The 22,365-nt window shown below is 42.0% G+C and overlaps 1 protein-coding gene across 1 annotated transcript in view; it reads right to left on the reverse strand.

The window, feature by feature from the left end:
- The window catches only part of csf1rb (colony stimulating factor 1 receptor, b), a 21,732-nt gene extending 551 nt beyond the window's left edge, over window positions 1-21,181 (reverse strand). The window contains exons 1-22 of the mRNA XM_084074626.1: window positions 21,007-21,181; window positions 12,829-13,113; window positions 11,609-11,914; window positions 10,993-11,129; window positions 10,710-10,875; window positions 10,172-10,442; window positions 9,462-9,577; window positions 8,900-9,011; window positions 8,155-8,333; window positions 7,547-7,665; window positions 7,235-7,361; window positions 6,667-6,771; window positions 5,971-6,081; window positions 5,323-5,485; window positions 4,734-4,801; window positions 4,361-4,470; window positions 3,337-3,459; window positions 2,772-2,883; window positions 2,540-2,639; window positions 1,775-1,901; window positions 1,095-1,227; window positions 1-681 (exon numbers count right to left, since the gene is read on the reverse strand). The exon at window positions 1-681 is cut by the window's left edge and continues 551 nt beyond it. Of these exons, the coding sequence (XP_083930752.1) occupies window positions 614-681; window positions 1,095-1,227; window positions 1,775-1,901; window positions 2,540-2,639; window positions 2,772-2,883; window positions 3,337-3,459; window positions 4,361-4,470; window positions 4,734-4,801; window positions 5,323-5,485; window positions 5,971-6,081; window positions 6,667-6,771; window positions 7,235-7,361; window positions 7,547-7,665; window positions 8,155-8,333; window positions 8,900-9,011; window positions 9,462-9,577; window positions 10,172-10,442; window positions 10,710-10,875; window positions 10,993-11,129; window positions 11,609-11,914; window positions 12,829-13,113; window positions 21,007-21,064 (3,096 nt within the window). The 5' untranslated portion in view covers window positions 21,065-21,181 and the 3' untranslated portion in view covers window positions 1-613. The remainder of the gene's footprint in view (window positions 682-1,094; window positions 1,228-1,774; window positions 1,902-2,539; window positions 2,640-2,771; window positions 2,884-3,336; window positions 3,460-4,360; window positions 4,471-4,733; window positions 4,802-5,322; window positions 5,486-5,970; window positions 6,082-6,666; window positions 6,772-7,234; window positions 7,362-7,546; window positions 7,666-8,154; window positions 8,334-8,899; window positions 9,012-9,461; window positions 9,578-10,171; window positions 10,443-10,709; window positions 10,876-10,992; window positions 11,130-11,608; window positions 11,915-12,828; window positions 13,114-21,006) is intronic.
- Window positions 21,182-22,365: the final 1,184 nt, after the last annotated feature.

Here is a 22,365-nt window from a genome sequence, read left to right on the forward strand (position 1 = left end):
GGTTTCCAAAACATGAAAAGGTTAATAAAATAATAATGCTTTAGAAAATGTATTTCATATTTCAAATATGCATGATTTGAACCTGCGGAAATGTACCCTTCAACTTATTGTTTATGCCATAATGACATCCACAAGTTTTACAGTAATAGTTTAAATTGATTTTGAATAGATTTGACAATATAACAAACACACACACACACACACACACACACACACACACACACACACACACACACACACACACACACACACACACACACACACACACACACACACACACACACACACACACACACACACACACACACACACAGTATACATACATTCCATAATGCTGCAATTGTCTGAAACTGACACTTTTGGGTCCTATTTTGGGGTACTGTAGGTTACCCTATATACCTCCAACCCTTCTCTGGTCCGGAAAATACCAAAAGATCATCGCCACGTCCCACCCACTCACTTGACTGATCTTCACGCCACTTTGCCATTGTCTCCAAAAATAGGGCCCTTCTCCCCCGTATAGACAACTATTTTGAATCCTTGGCTTTAACATTAGCCAAACAACAGTTGAATATAAAAATGATCCGTTATAGTTTGATTCTGCCCTTGGCCATCAGCAGTGCTGGTAGACGTTGGTGACATTCTTAGTCGTCATCATCAGTGGTTCTTCCTCTCTGGCTTCTGGAGGGGAAGAAATCAAACAAGTGGGAGTCAGATAGCTGCTAGGAGAAAATAAGGACAGGTCATGCTCTCAAGGGTAACAGGATAGGCTAAATTGGCATTTTTTTCCAAAATGTTAAATTAAGGTCTAATATTTCTACAATTGCTACAAATTGCTAGAAAACCTGTATATCCAGTCTGTTTGGGGCAGTCTGTTTGGAAGTTAAAGGGATAGTTCACCCAAAAGAAAAACTGTTTTCTATCGATTAGTCAAAATACCTCAAAATTTTACTTAAGTACAGTACTTGAGTAAATGTACTTTACACCACTGGAAATAACTTTGATAACAGGGAACAAACAGGGATATTTTTAGCTAGCAGTTGACCCTCTCTGCTCTCTCCCTGATTGGCTGTCTGATGTGAGTGGAGGTTCACCTTGCTGGGCGACCTCCTTGGCTTCATCCTCCTTCTTCAGTGCTTCACCTCCTGCTTCTCTGCACTCCTCCTCATCCACCTCCCATGCCTCTCTCCTGGCTGCCACTCCTTCATGCAGGTTCCAGTAGTTTGGCTAAAATTGAGGGAAGACAATAGTGTCGGAACAAATTAATGATGAATAGAATAGATATCTATCCATCTATCATCTGCCTTGTGTCTTTGTTTGTTTGTTTGCCTCTTTCTTTCTTTCTCATCCACACACACACTCTGTCCAGTGAACTACCTGCAGTGCTGGAAGAAGTACTCAAATGTTTTACTTAAGTAAAAGTATTGATACTACAAGGTCTACGTCCAGTAAAAGTACAAAAGTGTTGGCATCAAAATATATTTAAAGTACCATAAGTAAAAGTACTCGTCATGCAGAATCTCCCATGTCACAATTTTCTTCAAAATGCATAGAAATCCTTTGAAAATAGCAGATCTACAAGCTCACAATGCGTCGCATTGCACACACGCACGCGCACACGCACGCGCACACACACACACACACACACACACACACACACACACACACACACACACACACACACACACACACACACACACACACACACACACACACACACACACACACACACACACACACACACACACACACTCTGTCCAGGGAACTACCTGACCTGGTAACTGTGATTTGACAGGACATCGTTGGTCATCAGCAGGAGCCTCTTTATGAGCTGTCCAATGGCACTGAAGGTGGGGCGCTCGGTGGGCTCCAGACTCCAACAGTGAGTCATTATTTGATAGCTGGGGAGTAAACATAGACTGTAAAAATGATGGACAAAGTCACGCCCCTTGGTTTCTACAGACCCATTTTGAAGCCTGTTTTTCAGCGATTTCAAATCATCTTTTCTATATCCGGTCCGAAATGCAACCGGGAAATTAATGCTATTGGCCGCAAACGCAGCAAGGGCGGGTCTTTACTCTGTAGAACCAGTAGAAACCCTAGAAACATGCCCTACTTTATAATTAATCAAAAAATGAATGGGACCATAATTTACTAAACGCATATCATGATGATTTAAAAAAGACTTGAAAACATAAAAGTGTTTATGAAAAGGTTTCCTAAGGTAATAAAATCAAGTATACTATAAAGTCCGCCCAAAAAACCTCATTCAGTTGTGTTGAGATTATATCTTATTGAGACCAGTAGAAGGTGAAATAGCAACATCTGCTGGGCCATTAATAGGAGCAGCAGGCTGAACGAGAACCCGGAATTGAGCTTAAATTCCAACAAAGGGGAGTTTGCCCCTTGGGAGGAAATGGTGAAATCAGAGGAGAGTGGCGGGGTGGAAAAGAGATACTGTAGATGAGAGGAGATGATTCTTGTAATGCATTCCAGTTCCAGAACCAGTTTGCTGTCTATTTTTTTGTTTTATACTTACAGCTCTGGGGGAGCGAAGTCTGGCCGAGACATGTGGCGGCCATCTTTAATCATCTTGTAGAAATTGGCATCCACAGCGATATTTGGATAGGGGCTTTTACCTGTTTATGGACAGAGAGTAAAGTTACAGCTTGTAGACCTGCTATTTTCAAAAGATTAAGTGAAGTCAGCAGGTAAGGCATATAGTTCAACCTTTAAATATATATCTAAACTTAATGAAAGCTGTGTCCTACCCAGTGAGAAGATCTCCCACAGCAGAATGCCATAGGACCAGACATCACTCTGCACCGTGTACACACACTCAAAGATACTCTCTGGAGCCATCCATTTCACTGGCAGACGAGCCTATGATAACAATTTAGATAAATAAACACATTTAAAAAGTAAATCATAATTTAGCGATATAATAACAGTAATAAAGAAATAGATGAATAAAAAAAAGCAGAATACAAATACATATTAAAACATGTTTTTGCCTTTCATTACTCATCATGACCAGACAAGAGCTTATTTTGAATAAAGTCAACAGATATTCAAACGGTTAATCACTGTAATTATACAGGCAGAAAGGATGCAGATCAAATGGTGCACAATTTTGGCCTCAGCAATTAATGATAATGCTTGATTGGAACCATTGGTCATACCAGACCACGGTTCTGGTGGTCAAATTAACTACCGAGTCTATTGAGTTGTGTGTAGATAGATTTTCTCGTTTACACCCCACGTTTAATTTATACAAGGTCAAATATGCTGACCGTCATGAACATGTTAAATCGTGTCTCTTTAAGCTTAACTCACGTTTCCTTTAACAATATAGTTGTCGTCATTCATGATGTCTCTTGCCAGGCCGAAGTCACAGATCTTAGCCACGCGGTGATCTGTCAGCAAAACGTTCCTCGCTGCAACATCTCTGTGGATACACTGGGCACAGTGGGAGATAACTGTGTGTGAGTGTGTGTGTGCGCACATGTGTGTGTGTGTGTGTGTGTGTGTGTGTGTGTGTGTGTGTGTGTGTGTGTGTGTGTGTGTGTGTGTGTGTGTGTGTGTGTGTGTGTGTGTGTGTGTGTGTGTGTGTGTGTGTGTGCGTGTGCGTGTGTGTGCACGAGCGCATTTCTGCATGTTCATCAACAAGTTTTTGTATGTATTTGCTTGTGTTTTTGTTTGTGCACAATCGTGTTTTTCGGCCTGAGCGTGCGTGGATGCACCTTTGAGTATGCACACATATGCAGGCATATATGTGCACTGTGTGTGTGTGTGTGTGTGTGTGTGTGTGTGTGTGTGTGTGTGTGTGTGTGTGTGTGTACACAAGTGTTTGTGTACACGAGTGTTTGTGTATAGTACATGTAGCCTAAATCAGTGGTTCTCAACCTTTTCAGGCCGTGACCCCCCAAAATCATCATATTTGAACTGGGGATCCCCCACCCTGACAAGCATTGTAGAAGTTGAGGCATTACATTTAGTTTGACTCGGTTCCAGAGATAAATATTGTGAAAATAGCAGATCTACAAGCTCGCAACGCGAGGCATTGTGATCTTGTAGATCCGCTATTTTCAATAATTTCACCTCTTTCTTATATTATTTGACTATTTGGCCAATGTTTGACCAGTTTTTATAGTATAGTTTGTTTTTTACCTTTGATGCAGTGATGGTCTTTCTTTTCTTTTTTTCTTCTTGATTTTTTTAGGTACTAAAAAGGTCTTAAAAGTCCTTAAATTGTCATTTCACTGTCATCTGGAGCCCCCCCCCCCCCCCCCACACACACACACACACAGGTTGAGAACCCCTGGCCTACAGTACGTGTCTTTGCATGCATCTCTCTTACGTTTCTGGAGGCCAGGAACTCCATTCCCTGGACCACCTGGTAGGAGAACAGTATCAGGTCATCCACGTCCAGCGACCAGCTGTCTGACCGCCTGTCTGACTGACTGTCTGCTGGAGAGAGAGACAGTATGTTTCATACCCAGAGCAACATAACAATCATCAACACTATAACGTCTATTCGTATCGCTCGTTCCATATACAACTGGCTGAGAATGTGTGTGCGTGCGTGCGCGTTTGTGTGTGTGTGTGTGTGTGTGTGTGTGTGTGTGTGTGTGTGTGTGTGTGTGTGTGTGTGTGTGTGTGTGTGTGTGTGTGTGTGTGTGTGTGTGTGTGTGTGTGTGTGTATGCGTGCGTGCGTGGCGTGCGTGTTTTACCTTGGGTTAGTGTCTGCATCGGAAGCATCTCCTGAAATACCTCTGAACCGCAAGAGATACCACTGTCCCTGCAATACACAACAAGCTTGAATGTCAAGTAGTAGAACTGTGAACAGGTCTCCACAGAGTCAGGGAGTATAGGTCCTGATTTGAGCCCTTTTTTGTGTTTTGTTAAAGTTTTTAAAGGGATATTTCACTTTCAAACATGGGGTCATTGCATCGTCTACTCAGGCTTTTGTGAGTGCCCCAGGCAGTTTTTGAAGTTGCTTGATTCAGCATTTCGAAATTTGATATTCATTTTAACAGACGCGCCCCCTTCCTATACAAACCCATAACTTCAAACTCCATTTTAACCATGTTTCATTGAAAACACCAGATCTTGGTTCTGGTGACTGGTATTGAAAGAAAACTTTAAATGGGACATTCTGCATAATGAGTACTTTCTACTTTTGGTACTTTCAGTACATTTTGATGCCAATACTTTTGTACTTTAACTCAAGTAGATTTTGAAACTACATTGCAGTATATTGATACTTTTACTTAAGTACAACATTTAAGCACTTTTTCCACCACTGGAATGTGAACGTACGTCCTGATTCGTGCCTGCTGGGCGGCCATGTTCTTGTACAACTCGCGGTCCTCCTCCAATACCGACACACTGGAGATGGTGTCCAGGAACATCTGGGCACGCCCCCGCAGGAAGTTGAGGAGGTCGCCGTGGCTACAGTACTCTGTTATCATCAGCATGGGGCCTGTCGGGGTACATAAAGGTAACATCAGTGGTGTAAAGTAACGAAGTACATGTACTACTCATAGTAGCCTACTGTAATTAAGTACAATTTTGAGGTACTTTTACTTTACTGGAGTAAAGTGCAATTTTCAATACTTTTACTTCTACTCCACTACATCTCAGAGGCAAATATTGTACTTTTTATTCCACTACAATTATTTGAAAACTTGAGTTACTAGTTACTTTGGAGATTTTGATTATGTATTACAAAACATGCATTAACCACTTCAGCCCTATTTAAACTTTGACTATTTGAAAAGTCCCTACAAGCTCACAACGCTTTCTCAGCTATTTTCCTCAACACTGGTGATTAGCACAGTTCCTCAACACTGGTGATTCTTGCTCGAACTGCCGAGAACGGCAGAATCTACACACTACGATCAGACCACAATGGCAGAATTAATCTACACTACAATCAGAGTCCAAAGTCACAAAATGTCTCCCTACCTCCCAGGGTGCAGGCACCCAGCAAGTTGACAATGTAGTCATGGTAACCCAGATGGCTCAGAATCTTCAGCTCCGACATAAGGGCCTCCCGCTCCTCTGAATGGGCACTTGCTGCACACACACACACCAAACAAAGAATATCATCATAAATAGCGTTTAAAAACGTTAGCCTCATAGCATAATTGCCTAAGTAATGTTTTGGCCAAAGAAAAAATTCTACCTAACTTTAGGCCTACTACTCTCCTAACACTGCTGCTTCATTGTGTCTTATTGCCTATGTACTGTATCCTCAGTCTATCAGAATGCTTGTTACATTCCACAATGACTTAGGCAGAAAGTGATTTTAAGTCAACTTTTTGACTTGAAATGATTTTGAGTGTAACAAGCATTCTAATAGGCTGAGGACATAGGCAATAAAGCAGGGTGAATCAGTAGTGTTAGGGGAGTAGAGTTGGGCAGATATAAATAAAGGCAGATAAACATGACTTAGTCAAAACGTTTTTTTTTTTGCCTAAGACAATTTTTAATTTCTTCTTTCCTGAAAACCTTAAAAATATGACTTAAGCAATTATGCTATGAGGCTAAGGAGAGGAAGTTATATCCCATACAGAGATGTACACTGTAAGGCCAAAATACCAGCCACTTCAAAGTACTAGAGAGAGATAGGTGAATGTGAATGAAAGGTGTGAGACTGACGTTTGAGCATCTTGACGGCCACGCGGAGGGTGTTGTCTTCTTTTCCCAGACCGTAAGCGGTGGCCTCCACCACCTTACCGAACGCCCCCGCACCCAGCACAGCACCTGGCGCACGCACACGCACACACGCACGCGCGCGCACACACACACACACACACACACACACACACACACACACACACACACACACACACACACACACACACACACACACACACACACACACACACACACACACACACACACACACACACACACACACACACACACTGTCAGTTTCAAGGGCTGTTTTTCACCCATGGCCAATTGTCCTGCTACACTCCCGTTGCCAGCCTAGGGAGCCCAGAGCCAAGCTCTTGCCTCCTTCAATGCATGAGAGCCAACTAGCCTTCTTAACACCTGACAGGGGGGAGGTTCCCCAGTAGGACGTAACGCGTGGAAGGAACACGTTATTCCAACCAGTTCCTTTCCCCTCCATCAGGCGCCCCGACTGTCAACGGGGAGGCAGTATAGCGACCATATATTACTTTGATTTTACATTTTATTGGACAGTTGAAACACCGCCTACCCAAACGCAGCCTGTCTCGTGGGAACTCCCACTTCTGGTTGTATGGCAGCTGGGTGGGGTCAATGAAGCTGTAGTTGTTACCATGGCTACTCTCAATGATCTTCCAACGGACCTCATACCTGGGCTTCTGCAAGGAGAGAGAGAGAGAGAGAGAGAGAGAGAGAGAGAGAGAGAGAGAGAGATGATGGAAGAATACGTTAAAATAGCAGCACTTTAAACTATTGGCCCAACCTCAACCGACAGTGGCGTATACTAGCTGCTTTGTTGCAGACAAAAAGATATCAACTACAGACTAAAAGCGGACCAACATACCTGTGTGTACTTATAAACAGCAACCAATAGGAGAAGGAATAGGACAGCTGCCATGCTGGACACTCCAATTACAGTTTGAGAGAAGTTTCCATCAGCTTGTTTGGTGACTGAATGAACACCTATATACCACCACAACAACAATATTACTGAAAGAACACCTATAGGCTATACCACAACAACAACAACAATATTACTGTGGGTATTCTTTTACAAAGACTTTAATAAAACTAGAGCCCGACCAATGGCAGATGTTTGGATCTGATGCCGATCTTTATTTCTGAAAAATTTCAATTTGATTTGATTGAAGTTTCTATTTGAGAACATTTAACTTACAAACCAACAAATGACTTGTGATAAGCACAAGTCTTAAGTATATTATATATTAAACTTTATGTAACCACTTAGGCTAAAATACAGATCTACAAGCTCACAAAACGTTGCATCGCCACACGTTGTGAGTTTGTAAATGGGATATTTTGGAAAGCTGCTTAATTGCCGATGCCGATATCGTCAAAACAATTATCACTGATACACCAATATGATATATCGGCCGGACTCTAAATAAAACACACTGAAAATGTACTTCTGTGCGTTGCTGTGATACATACGTATGTGACGCGTCACGATCCGATAAACGTCACGAGCCGTCCCAACATGGCTGGAGGCCACACACTCTACTGTGACATTATCAGTAGTCGCCGGCAGCAACAGTTGTGTCTGTACCTCGTCCTCCGTCTCATTGGTCTGATTAGTGGCTGGAAGCCGGTAGGTGGAGTCATCGCCACACCTGTCATTTTGGAAAACATAATATAACATAACATAACATAACTTATTACAGGGCTTGGTTGAATGCTTGATTCTGATTGGTCAATCGCTGAATTCAGCGGTGTGTTCTTTCTGCATAATGACCGATGAGCTCAATAACAGACCGCTGTCTAATCAAAGGCTCAGAGCACCTGCTGCACTACTTGAATTCTGTGCTGTTTCCAACATGTCAGCCATGTAAACAAACACACAATATCATTTACAACTAAACGTTGCTCTCTTCAACTGTTTTTGAAAACATTTGAAGAGAGAAATAGACAATGCAGTAACCAAAAATGTATTCTATTTGATCAACACTTCCTTGTTTTCCGAGGTGACCGTGTTGCACTGGACGGACGGCCAGCGCAACACTTATGGAATACTTTCATTACCGTAAACAAGGAAATACTTTGTTTTGTAGTTACTTTCGGGTCAATTTATAGATTTTTATTTTATTTTATTGAATTTTGCCAATTATCTAAGTGATCCTGGGCGCTACACTCCCCCCACCATAACATAACATAACATAAAATTGGTGATTGGACATACGTTTCTGTGACCCCAGCTGGGCAGATGTACCAGAGGATTGTGGGTAAGGGATATCCAGTGCTGTGACACGTCAGGCTGCCATTGCTCTGTCTAACTTCAGCACTGGGAGGCTCTGGAATAATGACAATTATACCACAGTTAGTTCTTCTGACGTCACATTGTGACTGGCTGACAGGCATTCTAATGCCAATGTGATCGGATAAGAGCCATGCTAAAGACAATGTGATCGGCTGACAGGCAATATGAACACATCAACCATAATATAATAACAAAATAGTTTTTTTTCTAATCACAAATATGAATAATGAATCTGTGGAACAATAACAATAATACACTAAAGGTTGTGTTACACCATGAGATTGACTCTGATGAGCTGATCTACGACCTTAGCACACCAGTGCCAATGTATTGCCAATATATCCCAGTATAGCTCTCCATCTAATGTACTGTAATAATCATATAATTAATTTATAATAATATAATTAATAATTCATTATTATCTGTGATAATAATAATATTAATTCTTATAATTCTAATGTGTGGAGAGGCATTTGTTCCTTACGGTAAACTCTCAGGTGGAGGCTGTATGAGTTGTTGTAGAACGGGGTGGAGTACTGGAGGGTGTAGGTCCCTCTGTCTTCAGGTCGCACTCTCATTAGCAGCAAACTGGCCTTATACCTACAGTACAACACACCATCTTAAAGGAGTAGTTCACACAAAATATTACTTATTTTCTATCAATTACACACCCCATAAAGCCTTGAATTCATGGAGATTTTTTTTCCTGGGATTGGAACCCTGGTCACTACTGCAGACCTAAGACAGAAAGCTTTTTTGAGCAGGGGAGTACTAGACCACAACTACAACTACTATAATTGGGCGGCTGTGGCTAAGGAGGTAGTGCAGGTCGTCCAATGATCCGTGGGTCGGCGGTTCGAATCCCGGCTCCTCCTGTCCACATGTCGAAGTGTCCTTGGGCAAGATACTGAACCCTACATGTACATTGCCTCCAATGAGTCGGTCGGCGCTAGCTTGCCACCATTGGTGTGTGAATGTGGGAAAAGTGAGGACGCTGGTGTTTACCGTTTCACCTCCTAATGCCCCCCCTGTATGAATTAACCACTGTAAAGCGCTTTGAGTATTTAGAAAGGCGCCATAAAAATGCTATTCATTATTACACTTATGATAATGTATTCCCCTACTGCTACTACTACTAACTTCTTCTACTACAACTAACTAATATTGATAACTAATAATAACAGTGAATGTGACCTGTTGTTATGGCTCTCCAGGTGCGTTGTGGTGTTGAGGTGTGACGGTGTGGTCCATCTCTGGTAGAGGAGGGCAGGATAGGTCTCAATCACCAACATCAGGTTTACATCCTGTCCTCCGTTCACCTCCACTTTGGTAGTGCCTCCTCCATAGACCTCCGTTAGATCTCTGCTAACGCTAGCCTGCGCGGCAGACCCATTCTCTTCCATTGAGTGAGTGCTGATGTTAGCATTCTGCACAGGCTGCAGGTAGAGCCTCAGGTAGGGCCCGTCTGATGAAGGACAAGAGGAGGGGGAGAAGAGAGAAAGGACATCAGCACGACTTCTGTCCAGTGGTGGAAGAAGTTCTCCAATTTATTTTTAAGAAGTACATGTATAATAGTGTATTACGAAGCCTAAAAGGCAAACAGAAATTAAATTTGTATTCACATGTTCCAATGTTCAACGCCAAACACACAATTAAATCGTTAATCGCAATTATTTGAGTGACAAGTAAACGTCAACTTAAATTTGTAATCGTGACAGCCCTACTCCCTTACCCAGTACACTCAGTGTAGTGGTGGCAGTGGCGGCCCCGGCCTCGTTAATGGCAGTGCAGGTGTACACGCCGCCGTGTCTGTGCTCAACAGCCGCCACAGAGACGGTCTTGTTCATGTACAGCACTGGCTGCACATACTGACGCGTTGTCTTAGTCACATTCAGTGCCTGCACAGATAGGACAACAATCAGATAATGCTGTACACATTTTGGAAGATAATACCGTATACGTAACATATAAGATATATCTAGGATGTATTCTTCTCATTATGGGAGTCATTTGACCTGTATGTGTGTGTGAGTCCATGTGACGGTGTAGAAGTGGTTGGGGTTGCTGGTGATACAGGTGATGTCCATCTTCTCTCCCACGATACGGACCGGCTCCTTCTCAGAGACAGACACAGTGGGAGGGGACCGCAACCCTGGTGGGGGGGGGGGGGGGGTTAAAGTATCAATACTACAATGTAGGAACACTCTGTTACAAATAAAAGTCTGAAATTCAAAAGCACGAAAGTGTCGGTATCAAAATGTACTTAAAGTACCAAAAGTAGAAAGAACTCATTCTTCAGAATTAATGCCCCATCTCACACGTTTTCAAATGCATAACATTATTTTGAAAATAGCAGATCTACAATAGCAGATCTACACGCTTGTAGATCCTCTGAGCCTCTGAGATGTACTGGAGTAGCAGTAAAAGTCCTGAAAATTGGAAATACTCCAGTAAAGTAAATATTCCTCAAAAATAAGCACAGTAGCCTACTTGAGTACATGTACTTAGTTACTTTACACCACTGGATGTATACTAAATGAGCTGCACAGGGCCAAGTGTACAGAGATACATGACAGACAGATTGATCGATTGATCGATCGATCGATCGATCGATCAATTGAGGGTTCTTACTTGGTGTCACCACAATGCTCACAGGTTTGGAGGTGTATTCTTTTCCGTCTCTGCTGGCAGTGCAGACATAGTTGCCCCTGCCGGGCTTCATGTCCCTGATCAGGGCACCTCTGTGGCGGTCCACGGTCACATTCATGTCGCTCAGGAGACTTCCTCGTCCTCTGGCGACGTCCCCCTGCATCATGAAGCCCAAGTCGGTGGCGGTGGGGTCGGTCAGCAGGCACTCAAACAGGAAGTCCTGCCCGTCCTTCAAGGAGGACGGGGCACTCCTTGGAGTGACAAAGAGGTTGGCAGAGGGGGCGGGATCTGTAGGAAAGGGAGAGGGGACGATGAAGTCTGTGTTTTTATTATTTCACAAGGATATAACATTGATTCTAATGACCCCCCCCCCCCTCTAATGTAGAGGTATTGATGAATAGCAGCCAGCTGACATAAACTTATTATTAGACCCTACAGAAAAATGCAGGCAAAAATCCTTGATTATGTGGGCTAAAATCTTTGATTTTGCGGGCTAAAATCCTTGATTTTGGGATGAAATATGCAGGGTTTTTATGTGATTTTATGCGGTGAAATTGCATGAAGCATATGCGGAAAGGTCCGAAATATGCGAAAAGTTGCGAAATATGCAAAAATATGTAATATTTCTCTATATTATGCTCAAATGATACACCACAAATCAGATTTTAGTGTACAGGTTCCTCAACAGATTTTATTTCATCCACTAATTAGGTCTGGGTGGTTCTCCAAATAAAGGGCAAGTGGGACATAATATTTTTTGTTTGCCAGTTAGATACTGCATGGGTGCCATGATTGGTAAGGTAACACAGCAATACAAGCTAACAGGGTGTTTTCATAGTGCCTGTGTGGAAAGTTTGGAAACTCAGAGAAAACACTGCGCCGGGTAGTCAGTCACCAGCCAGTTTACTGCCCTCCAACAAGAGGCCTACTGTATGTCTTGTATTTTTACTCAAATACATGAAGCTACTATATGTGCTGCCCTCCAGTGGTCAGAAACCGTATTGCAGCGTTAACCTTTTTATTCTGTTCTCTGAATGTCTGGACTTGGAGAAGGACAAACAAGTGGGAGAGAAGGTTCTGGTGGCCAACAGGGGTACAGACATAGGTATAGGTTCATAAACATTAACATATTTATGCAGTGTAACGTCCAAAACTAGCCAACAATTTGATAATCCAACAGCAAACTTCAAGTCATATCTCACCCTTGACGTAGATGTGAACCCATGAGTCCAAGTGTCTCAAGCTCTGGTTCAGGTACCCACAGCTGTACGTCCCGGTGTGTCTGGCATCCAAAGGTCTGACTGTCAGCGAGTCTGTCAATCTGTTATAGCGCAGTTTAAACGCTGTGCTGGTCCAACTCACTGAGATGGCAGAGCCATCGCCACGACACCCTAGGGTGAAGCTATGATCCGTGCCGGCGGTGAGAACAACCTCAGAGCGGTTTGGGAGAGAGCCGGAGTTCAGAAGCATTGATGGAGGACTCGGTTCTATAGTGGGACAGAGACACAGATGACATGAAGCATTTCTTAATGTCTAGGCCAGGTGGGATCTTCAACAGGGGGTCCGGGACCCCTAGGGAGTCATCGGAGATATAGGAACTTTATTATTCTACTTTTTACATTAACCACTTGAATCCCAGCATCCCTATTCTTGGGGGAACAGAGGTTTGGTGCAGTGTGTGTGTGTGTGTGTGTGTGCGTGCGTGCGTGCGTGCGTGCGTGCGTGCGTGTGTGTGTGTGTGTCGAGAAACGCACACTCGCCCCAAAACACACTCGCCCCTATGTTTTTCGCTGGCCGAGGCCGCCGGATATACCCGTGGCGAGTGTGTTTTGGGACAAGGCGTTCTTGTATTCCACCAGCAACACTTGATTTCATTCACTGGCTTGTTTACAAGTCGGAAAGAAAATAATCAGGAGCTCAACAACATAATAAGAGGATACAAGAGCTATCTGTGCTAGCTGCAAAGTGTGCATATTTAAGCAAGTATTTTAACTCAATCTACAGTTGGTTTAGTCCACTAAAATGTATTTTGGCAGGCCTTGAGGGCGTCATAATGGCTGATTTTTCACTTGGTTGCATGCTTTTGTGAAGGAGGCCGATGCACACCCCAAGGGTTAGCGACAGGTGCGTAAAAGTCAAAAATGTACAAATTATCCTCCATAACTTGGTTGCATAACTTGGTTGGATGCTGAAAATAGCCGATCTACAAGCTCACAATGTGTCGCAGTGCGACGCATTGTGAGCTTGTAGATCTGCGATTTTCACAGGGCAATACCCAAGCTAACGACTTGTCTTTTAGTTCTACTGCATCTTCTCCATAGTCCCTCCCTATAACATCTAGTTTTTATTTGTTGACAAAATTCTCAGTATATTTAGGCTTAGTTTTAGTCATCGTAGCTTAGTTCTTATTTAGTTTTTATTTACTTTTCATCAGTGAAAAAAGGTAGTCGACAACATTTTTCATCATAGTTTTAGTCGACGAAATCAACACTGCTAGGCAGGTCCTAAAACCAGACATCACACATGTCTCAGAAACACTGAGGAAGGGCTCTTTCTTTCTGCTGCTGTGCGTAATTATGAGAGAAACGATGTGGGCATAAAAAAAGGGCACTTTCTCCTGTGAAGGTGATATGGGGCAGGTGGTGCTCGGGCACTGTGCATGTACGCGTGTACGTGATCCCTCCATGTTCCCACGCCACGTTAAGAAGCCACTCACGCTATACTGCTTCCAGATCCTGTCTCTGTGGCTGAAAGTGAAACGTCCTAACAACAACCGTCCTGATTGGTCGGTTCAATGGAGCTGAAACTGTTTTCAAAACCTGTTGCTGTGTGTTCATTTAGTTGTCATAGTCGTGCAGGGGATGAAAAGTCACCCAAAGTAACCGAAGTACATACTGTATGACATACTGGTGCTGTTTACACACAGTGTGAGTAAACAGCACCAGAGGCGGTTCTATGGGGTGGCCTCCGGTGTCGCAGGTCACCCCTGGTTGGAATAAGGTGCTCAATGAGGTACAGGCCCAGGTGCCTCCCCATTATTACACACCACACCAAGACTGCTGGAATGCACCCGGGCCATGGGCCCAAAATGCAAGGAGCTGACCAAGCGTTTTTCTAATTAAGTGTCTTAACATTAAGTGACAAGACAAGACATACAATGTCGGGATAACTGGGCACTAGTAGGAAGAGTGGGAACTAGGGAAAGGTGGGCACCCGGAAGAGTGGGCACTTAGAGGTGTCGCATTCCTTAACAGCAAGCTCTCTAGCTAGTTTGTTAACAACAGAAAATCTCATTGCTATAGTATAGGGTATGGTTAGTTGGTTAACATCAAGTGATTTTCTACCAAGAGGCTTTGGTTGACGAGCCATGGTTCTGGGTGTCCAGAATCAGCTGGGCCCCCTGGAAGTGCAACCAGCATTAGTTCATTTATAATGAGATTACTTTAGATTATATAACCTTTCTAATCAGATTAGTCAAAACTAAAAGCTGTGCTGGGCTTTGCAGAATGAGAATGGGATACTGTATATTCCACTAACAAATAAACTAACTGAAAACATATGCTTTGGAAGATTGTCTGCAGTGATATGAAGTATACCTGTGACTTATAGTAAGAAGAGTTGAAGAGTCCTAATATAATAAAGGATAATTAAAGCTTGAAACTGTACTTATGTTTGTCTATGCAATGATGGGTAGGTAACTTATTTTCAGGAATTGAGAACTGCCGGTTGACTTTTACACAAACACAAATACCTGAAACTTTTGGTAATGAACAGGTTTTCAGACAGACAGACAGACAGACAGACAGACAGACAGACAGACAGACAGACAGACAGACAGACAGACAGACAGACAGACAGACAGACAGACAGACAGACAGATAGATAGATAGATAGATAGATAGATAGATACTGTAGATAGATAGATAGATAGATCATGTGACTAGGTGAATGTGTGGCAGTTGGGAGCCATATCAACACTCTGGTGGTTTGGTAATCAGGACAGTTCTGTCTCTGTGGTATTTAGAGCTGTTAGGTTGGAGAAAAGGGAAATGAGAACTATAGAGGGCTTCCATGGAAGTGTGTGTGTGTGTGTGTGTGTGTGTGTGTGTGTGTGTGTGTGTGTGTGTGTGTGTGTGTGTGTGTGTGTGGGGTCTGTGTAGGGAGGGGGTTCTGACGAAAAAACAGCGTTCTGATCCAGGAAACACATTTTCTCTGGGAGGGGACCACGTACGCACGCACGCACGCACGCACGCACGCACGCACGCACGCACGCACGCACGCACGCACGCACGCACGCACGCACGCACACACACACACACACACACACACACACACACACACACACACTGAAGCAGAGGTGAAGTCAGTGATGACAGCCAGTGAGAATATACACTCTGTTGTAATCGTAAAAGCTTTCACCTCATCACTTTCAGCCCTAATGGAGTCACTGTGGAAAAGCCTGTACAACTGTTATACCCTGTCACAACTGATCTTCAGCTATACTGTTTGATTGATTGATGTACTTTATTTAGTAAGACATGAGAACAACAGTACATGGACGTACAAATTCACAATACAAGGTCTACTAAACTGGGAGACTCATTAAGCACTGAGCTTGTTTAAGATGAGATCCCCATGCACACAAATCATGATGACATATAAGAGATATATTGTAGATACTGTGTCTTCAATTGCCCCTCAATCATGCTCAATATACGCTCAGGTATGCTCAAGAATGGTTAATGTATGTTTTGTAATAATAATCAAAATCTACAAAGTAGTAACTAGAGAAGTAAAAGTACTGAAAAATTTAAATACTCGAGTAAAGTAAAACATTCCTCAAAATTGCACTGAAATGTAAATGTACTTAGTTACTTTTCACCACATGAAGGAAAGTATCCATCCTGCCTCATATCAAGGGTTCAGGCTACATTCAGATCACATTTCTTCCCCATGCTGATTGTATAAACTGCAGCACAGATTGTCTTGGCCATGTTTGCATGCATAAATGCATTGAGTTGCTGCCATGCAACTGATTAGAAATCGGCCGGTGTGTGTGGAAGACAGCACAGACCGTTTCTGTTCACTCTCTCTGTGTCTTAGAGGTGGGCTGTGGCCATTTAAGAAAGAACCTGCCTACCAGCGCCATCATCGGTACGCCGGGTTCGGTCAATGTCTTTTTTGAAAGGATCCCATGGCTAATAAGCCAAATATGCTTTAATACTTTATAATTGCCCTCTATAACTAAAATCTTCAATTAAACACACCTTAAATATTTTTTTAATTTTAGAAAATCTTTTACTCCAGAGGGACAATGCCCGCCGCAAGTTGATGATGTCATTTGTCCATGTGTGGTGCAGCCCTTCAATGTATGGAATGTATGTGCTAATAAAACATATCAAAATATTGATTTGATGCTCATATTAGGAGCTCATACTTAGGAAGTGTTAAGTTGTTTTTTATTTGCACATACATTCCATAAATTCCATAGGGCTAGATCACACATGGGCAAATTACATCATCAACTTGCGACGGACGGGCGCTGTCCCGATTGAGTAAAAGATTAACTATTTCTGAAACAACATTTTTAATTTTAGTTATAGAGGGCAATTATTATGTATCAAGGCATATAAGGCTTATTAGCCAGGGACCCTTTTAATGCAACACCAATTGTATGAAGATAATGTTGAAAATGGGTGAAGTGCTCCTTTAAGTTGTGCATACATGTCACATGCCTTACACACACACACACACACACACACACACACACACACACACACACACACACACACACACACACACACACACACACACACACACACACACACACACACACACACACACACATGCCTTGCTGCTAAGTGCGCTCACATAAACATCTCCAGTATCATAACACAGATGCACTCGCCCACTATCTTGGTCAGAGGGCTTTGTGGTGTGGTAGTAGCGGTTGTGGTGTGTGTGTGTGTGTGTGTGTGTGTGTGTGTGTGTGTGTGTGTGTGTGTGTGTGTGTGTGTGTGTGTGTGTGTGTGTGTGTGTGTGTGTGTGTGTGTGTGTGTGTGCTTCTCCCACTTCCTCCTCTCAGTTCTACTTCCTCCTGCTTACTTGGTGGAGGAGGAGGCGAGGAAGAGGAGGAGGAGGAGGAGTGAAGAGTCATTGCAAAGTGAACATGAAAGTGTGTGTCTGTGGGTTTTATACGTATAAATATTGAACCAATGAGAGGTTCTTTTCTCCAATTCCTGAAAAGTATGTTTTGGACAAACAAGGTTTCCACCCAACAGCGACAATATCATACCTGGTTTATAATCATGAAATGCTTTTAAAAAAAAATAAACATAGGCCTATAGATGTATGTCTTCATCTATCTCTCTATCTATTACCAATCAATCCATCCATCCATCAATCAGTCTTTAGCTATAAGTCAAATCGATATAAGTCATTATGTGTGCAGTTTGTCAACAAAGCCACACAAATCAATGCAGTTGTTCTGTGGTAAAGCCTAACTATACTCAAAACATCCCAATGGCATCGTTCTCACATTGACGAACTGGAGAAAAAGAACAATTGTGGAGACTAGTGTCGATCTCCATCTCCTTTGGCCAGATGGAAATGGTGATCTTCATAGAACCTCCATTATTACATGTAGGCATGTTACATGCAAAAGAGCGTCGGATATAGAATGTTACTGTAAAAATATTGTGTTCACATGCCAAAGATAATCACCTACACTGTTATCACACTCATAGAGTTTCACTTCACATATCCTGGCCGTACACAAGGCTATGTAAAAGAGCTCCTTTTGGTTGTACATAGTGATCCGTTTGGTGACGTCAAGCACGTGAGTGTGAGCTTTTGACGGTACGTATAGTACAGGGATGGGCAACTTTTATGATGGAGAGGGCCACTATATTTCCACACTCACTGCAGAGGGCCGACACCTCTGTATTTTAACTTTGTTCTTAAATTAATGCCATACTTTGCCATTCTATGTCACACAATAGTAGCAAAAGTAGCCGATCTACAAGCTCAAAACGCATCGCACTGCGACGCGTTTTGAGCTTGTACTGTAGATCTGCTATTTTTGCTATTTTTGAATTGGAATCCTGAAAAGTAACATTTTTATTTAATTTCAAATGCATTTAGTTATACTTATGTTAACTTTATGAACTTAAATACAAATACATTGGACATAAAAAAGACAATAGAATTTTAATACTAGTCACTACTAATATAGACTGAAGTAATTAAAGCGGCTCATGTTTGCATGTCTGGAATTGTAACAGCTGAATCAATAATATATCAGTCTTCCGATATGAACCTGCGGTCCGCATTAAGTGGGGGCCGCATGTGGCCCCCGGGCCGCCAGTTGCCTATGTATGGTATAGTACATACATGAAGACAGACCCAGTAAAAACAGATGGTCATGTCAGGAGACTGGACCCAATGATAAAAACAACTGTTTAGAAATTAATATTCAAGATTGAAATCAAGATTTGAGATTTGTATCGTTACATCCAAAAGTATATTAAGAGAGTAAAAGTCTTGGGTTTCAGCGCGTTGACATTGCAGCAACAAGACAAAATAGCAAACAAACCTACCATATACATGTAGATACATTATACAGTCTGTGTGTGTGTGTGTGTGTGTGTGTGTGTGTGTGTGTGTGTGTGTGTGTGTGTGTGTGTGTGTGTGTGTGTGTGTGTGTGTGTGTGTGTGTGTGTGTGTGTGTGCGTGTGGTTGCTGCAACGTCAAGGGTTTCAAGATTTCAACCATATAATGCAAAAAATATATAATCTAAATTCAACATTACCATTATTTCAAAGTGGAATATTCGGAGAGAACAGTCGACCAGCTCTCCTATAGTAATCATGTTGGATGTCTGAAGACTGATGATGAGTTTCAAGTGTATACAAATCTTTTGAAAATAGGAGATCTACAAACTCACAATGCGTTGCTTGTAGATCGGCTATTTTCAAATGGCCGAAATGTATACGGTTGAAGTGGTTAATATAACTAAAATCTTCAAATAATTGTAGTGGAGTAAAAGTACAATATTTGCCTCTGAGATGTAGTGGAGTAGAAGTAAAAGTATTGGAAATTGAAAATACTCAAGTAGTCTCAAAATTGTACTTAAGTACAGTACTTCAGTAAATGTACTTAGTTACTTTACACCACTGCATTCTACACTACATTCGTTTACATTCATGCGTTTTTTACCTAAAAAAAACGCCAATTTAGGAGGAGGAAATAGTGATAATATCAGTGAGAACCCATGGAGGTTACAGGAGGCATAAGGGTTGAGGAAAAGTTTGCAGCCACAGGATCACATGGTTATAGATTAGGTGGAAAAAGGCTTATACAGACAGTGTTAATACAAGCAGCTAAATTATAGAATAAATGGAATTTATCACCCAAAGAATGTGTTTATTTGGTACACATGCAATTGTTTGTGCAAATCTGTGTATGAAGTAGATTGTAAGCTTCTTTCTTTAACAGTGTGTGTAATTGGGACGGATTAAGACTCAAGGAGGCCTGTTCTATTGCTGAAGTCTCCAAGAAAATGTATTTATAATAAGCTCTCACATTATCTCAGTATCAACCAGTGGTGGAAAGTAACTAAGTACATTCACTCAAGTACAGTGCTTAAGTACAATTTTGAGGTATTTTTTACTTTACTTTAGTATGTAAAATTGTTGATACTTTTACTTCTAATCCACTACATTTCAGGGGCAAACATTGTACTTTTACTCCACTACAATTATTTGACAACTTTAGTTACTAGTTACTTTGAAGATTTGGATTATTATCACAAAACATACATTAACCACTTCAGCCCTATTTAAAAATGTTGCTATTTGAAAATAGCCGATCTACAAGCTCACAACCAAGAGGTGAGCCCCAGGGTAAAAGTTGATAACATTCAATACCTCAGAACTCGCATTTAAATCTCACATTGACCGGGAACACATCTGTGTAACCACTTAAACCATTATTTTATACTTTGGCTATTAAAAAAATAGCAGATATACAAGTGCTGCACTCAGTGCTGCGCTATGAGCTTGTAGATGTACTTTTCTTTTTTAATCTACTGTAGAAAATTGGTGCAAATCTTTCAATATATATATTTTTTAAAGCAAACATTTTTAACTCAAATCTTTGCTTCTGGGGGGGTCCCTGGAACAACATATCTTCAGATGGGGGTCGGTGGTTAAATACATATAACTTTGGAGGTCCTTGACATGAAAAAGTTTGAGAACCACTGATATAGCAACATAGGTTTATGTTTTCAAAAAACTGTTAGGATTTAGTAGACATTTGTAGAATCGGAACCTCAGGCCTTAATGGGTTAATTGTTATTATATCATTAGAGGGATTCTTACCTTGGGCTGAGCAGCACAGAACGGCCAACAGGAGGAGAATCTGCAGAAACATCATCATCCTCTCTTCCCTGTCTTAATTTTCATAGGATTTCACTCTTCACTCTTTCTTCTCTCCGTATTGTCTTTTTCTTTACAGAACCTGTAAAAGTTGGACCATGCACCATAGAAGCTCAGAGTGGAATCCACTCCTTAAAAAAAAACGTACCGTTGGCCTGCCTGACTCTCTCTCTATATCCTAGATGTCTTTGTCTGCGTCACTCTCGCTTTGTGTGAATGTGTCTCATTCTCTTGGTTTTCTCGGCCAGAGGCCTGCCTGTCTGTCTGTCTGTGTGTCTGCCTGCCTGCCTGTCTGTTTCTGTACTACTTCCACTTCCCTCTCTGTTAACCACTGTGTCACTCTTCATAATTTACTCAGCACCAGTTTCACTAAAACCTCTTCCTTCACGTGAACTTCTAAGTGGATTAGTTCGCTTCGATACACACAATGAATGAACAATTACAGTGTGTTGCTACACACTCTCACCCATGATGTCTGCACAGAGAACCTTCAGCTCCACATGCATCCACCATCAACACTGTTTATAGAACTTACTATTTGATGCTGTTCATCTGACTGAGTAGAAATACCTCACGCTACGCTGGTTCAGGGCCCCAAAACATCCACAAGGCTACGTCGGCATTATTTATTTCTAAGAGTGCAACAGGTTGAACTCTCAAGGTTAACGGCAGACTAGGTAACTTTGAGCCTAAATGAAAAATATATATATATTTATTTTTGCTTTTTCTATCAGCCACTACTGTATATAATTATGCTGGTGTGTTTTCCTGCAGAAATACATATCCCTCTGGCTGTATTTTGGTTTTGTTCCACTGTTTATGTTCCACCGTTTATATTGACATTCATCCCTTTGCAGGGACTGAAAAGTCTGTGGGGGGAGAGGCCGGAGCTCTTAATTGATCCTGTTGAACTACAAAGGGGTTGTGCACTAAGTTGATTGATTGGACCATAAAAGTGTGAAACTCATTAGTGCTCTCTCTAATCACTGAATGCATCAAAGACAGCAATCACTTTGATACCTGTCAGAGAGGGGAGGGAGGGGGTGTACATCACACACAGATTTGAAAAGCTACCTAGTCTGCCTTTAACCAGTGTTAGGTGGTGGGCCAAAATTGGCCCGTCAGTGATGACATCTGGCCCGGTAAATAATCTACAATTTCTGACAGTCCTACATACCGGTCCCCAGCTAAATTGTAGTTTGTAACTAAATTGACTCTTAAAAGGTCTGTAACTCTGAGAGTGTAGGGTCGACTTGGTTCCACTTGTATACTCTCTGAGTTATGGGGGTCTGTGACCTAACT

The sequence above is a fragment of the Gymnoscopelus microlampas genome, assembly GCF_963454915.1.
Source record: "Gymnoscopelus microlampas genome assembly, chromosome: 12".
Lineage (NCBI taxonomy): Eukaryota > Metazoa > Chordata > Actinopteri > Myctophiformes > Myctophidae > Gymnoscopelus > Gymnoscopelus microlampas.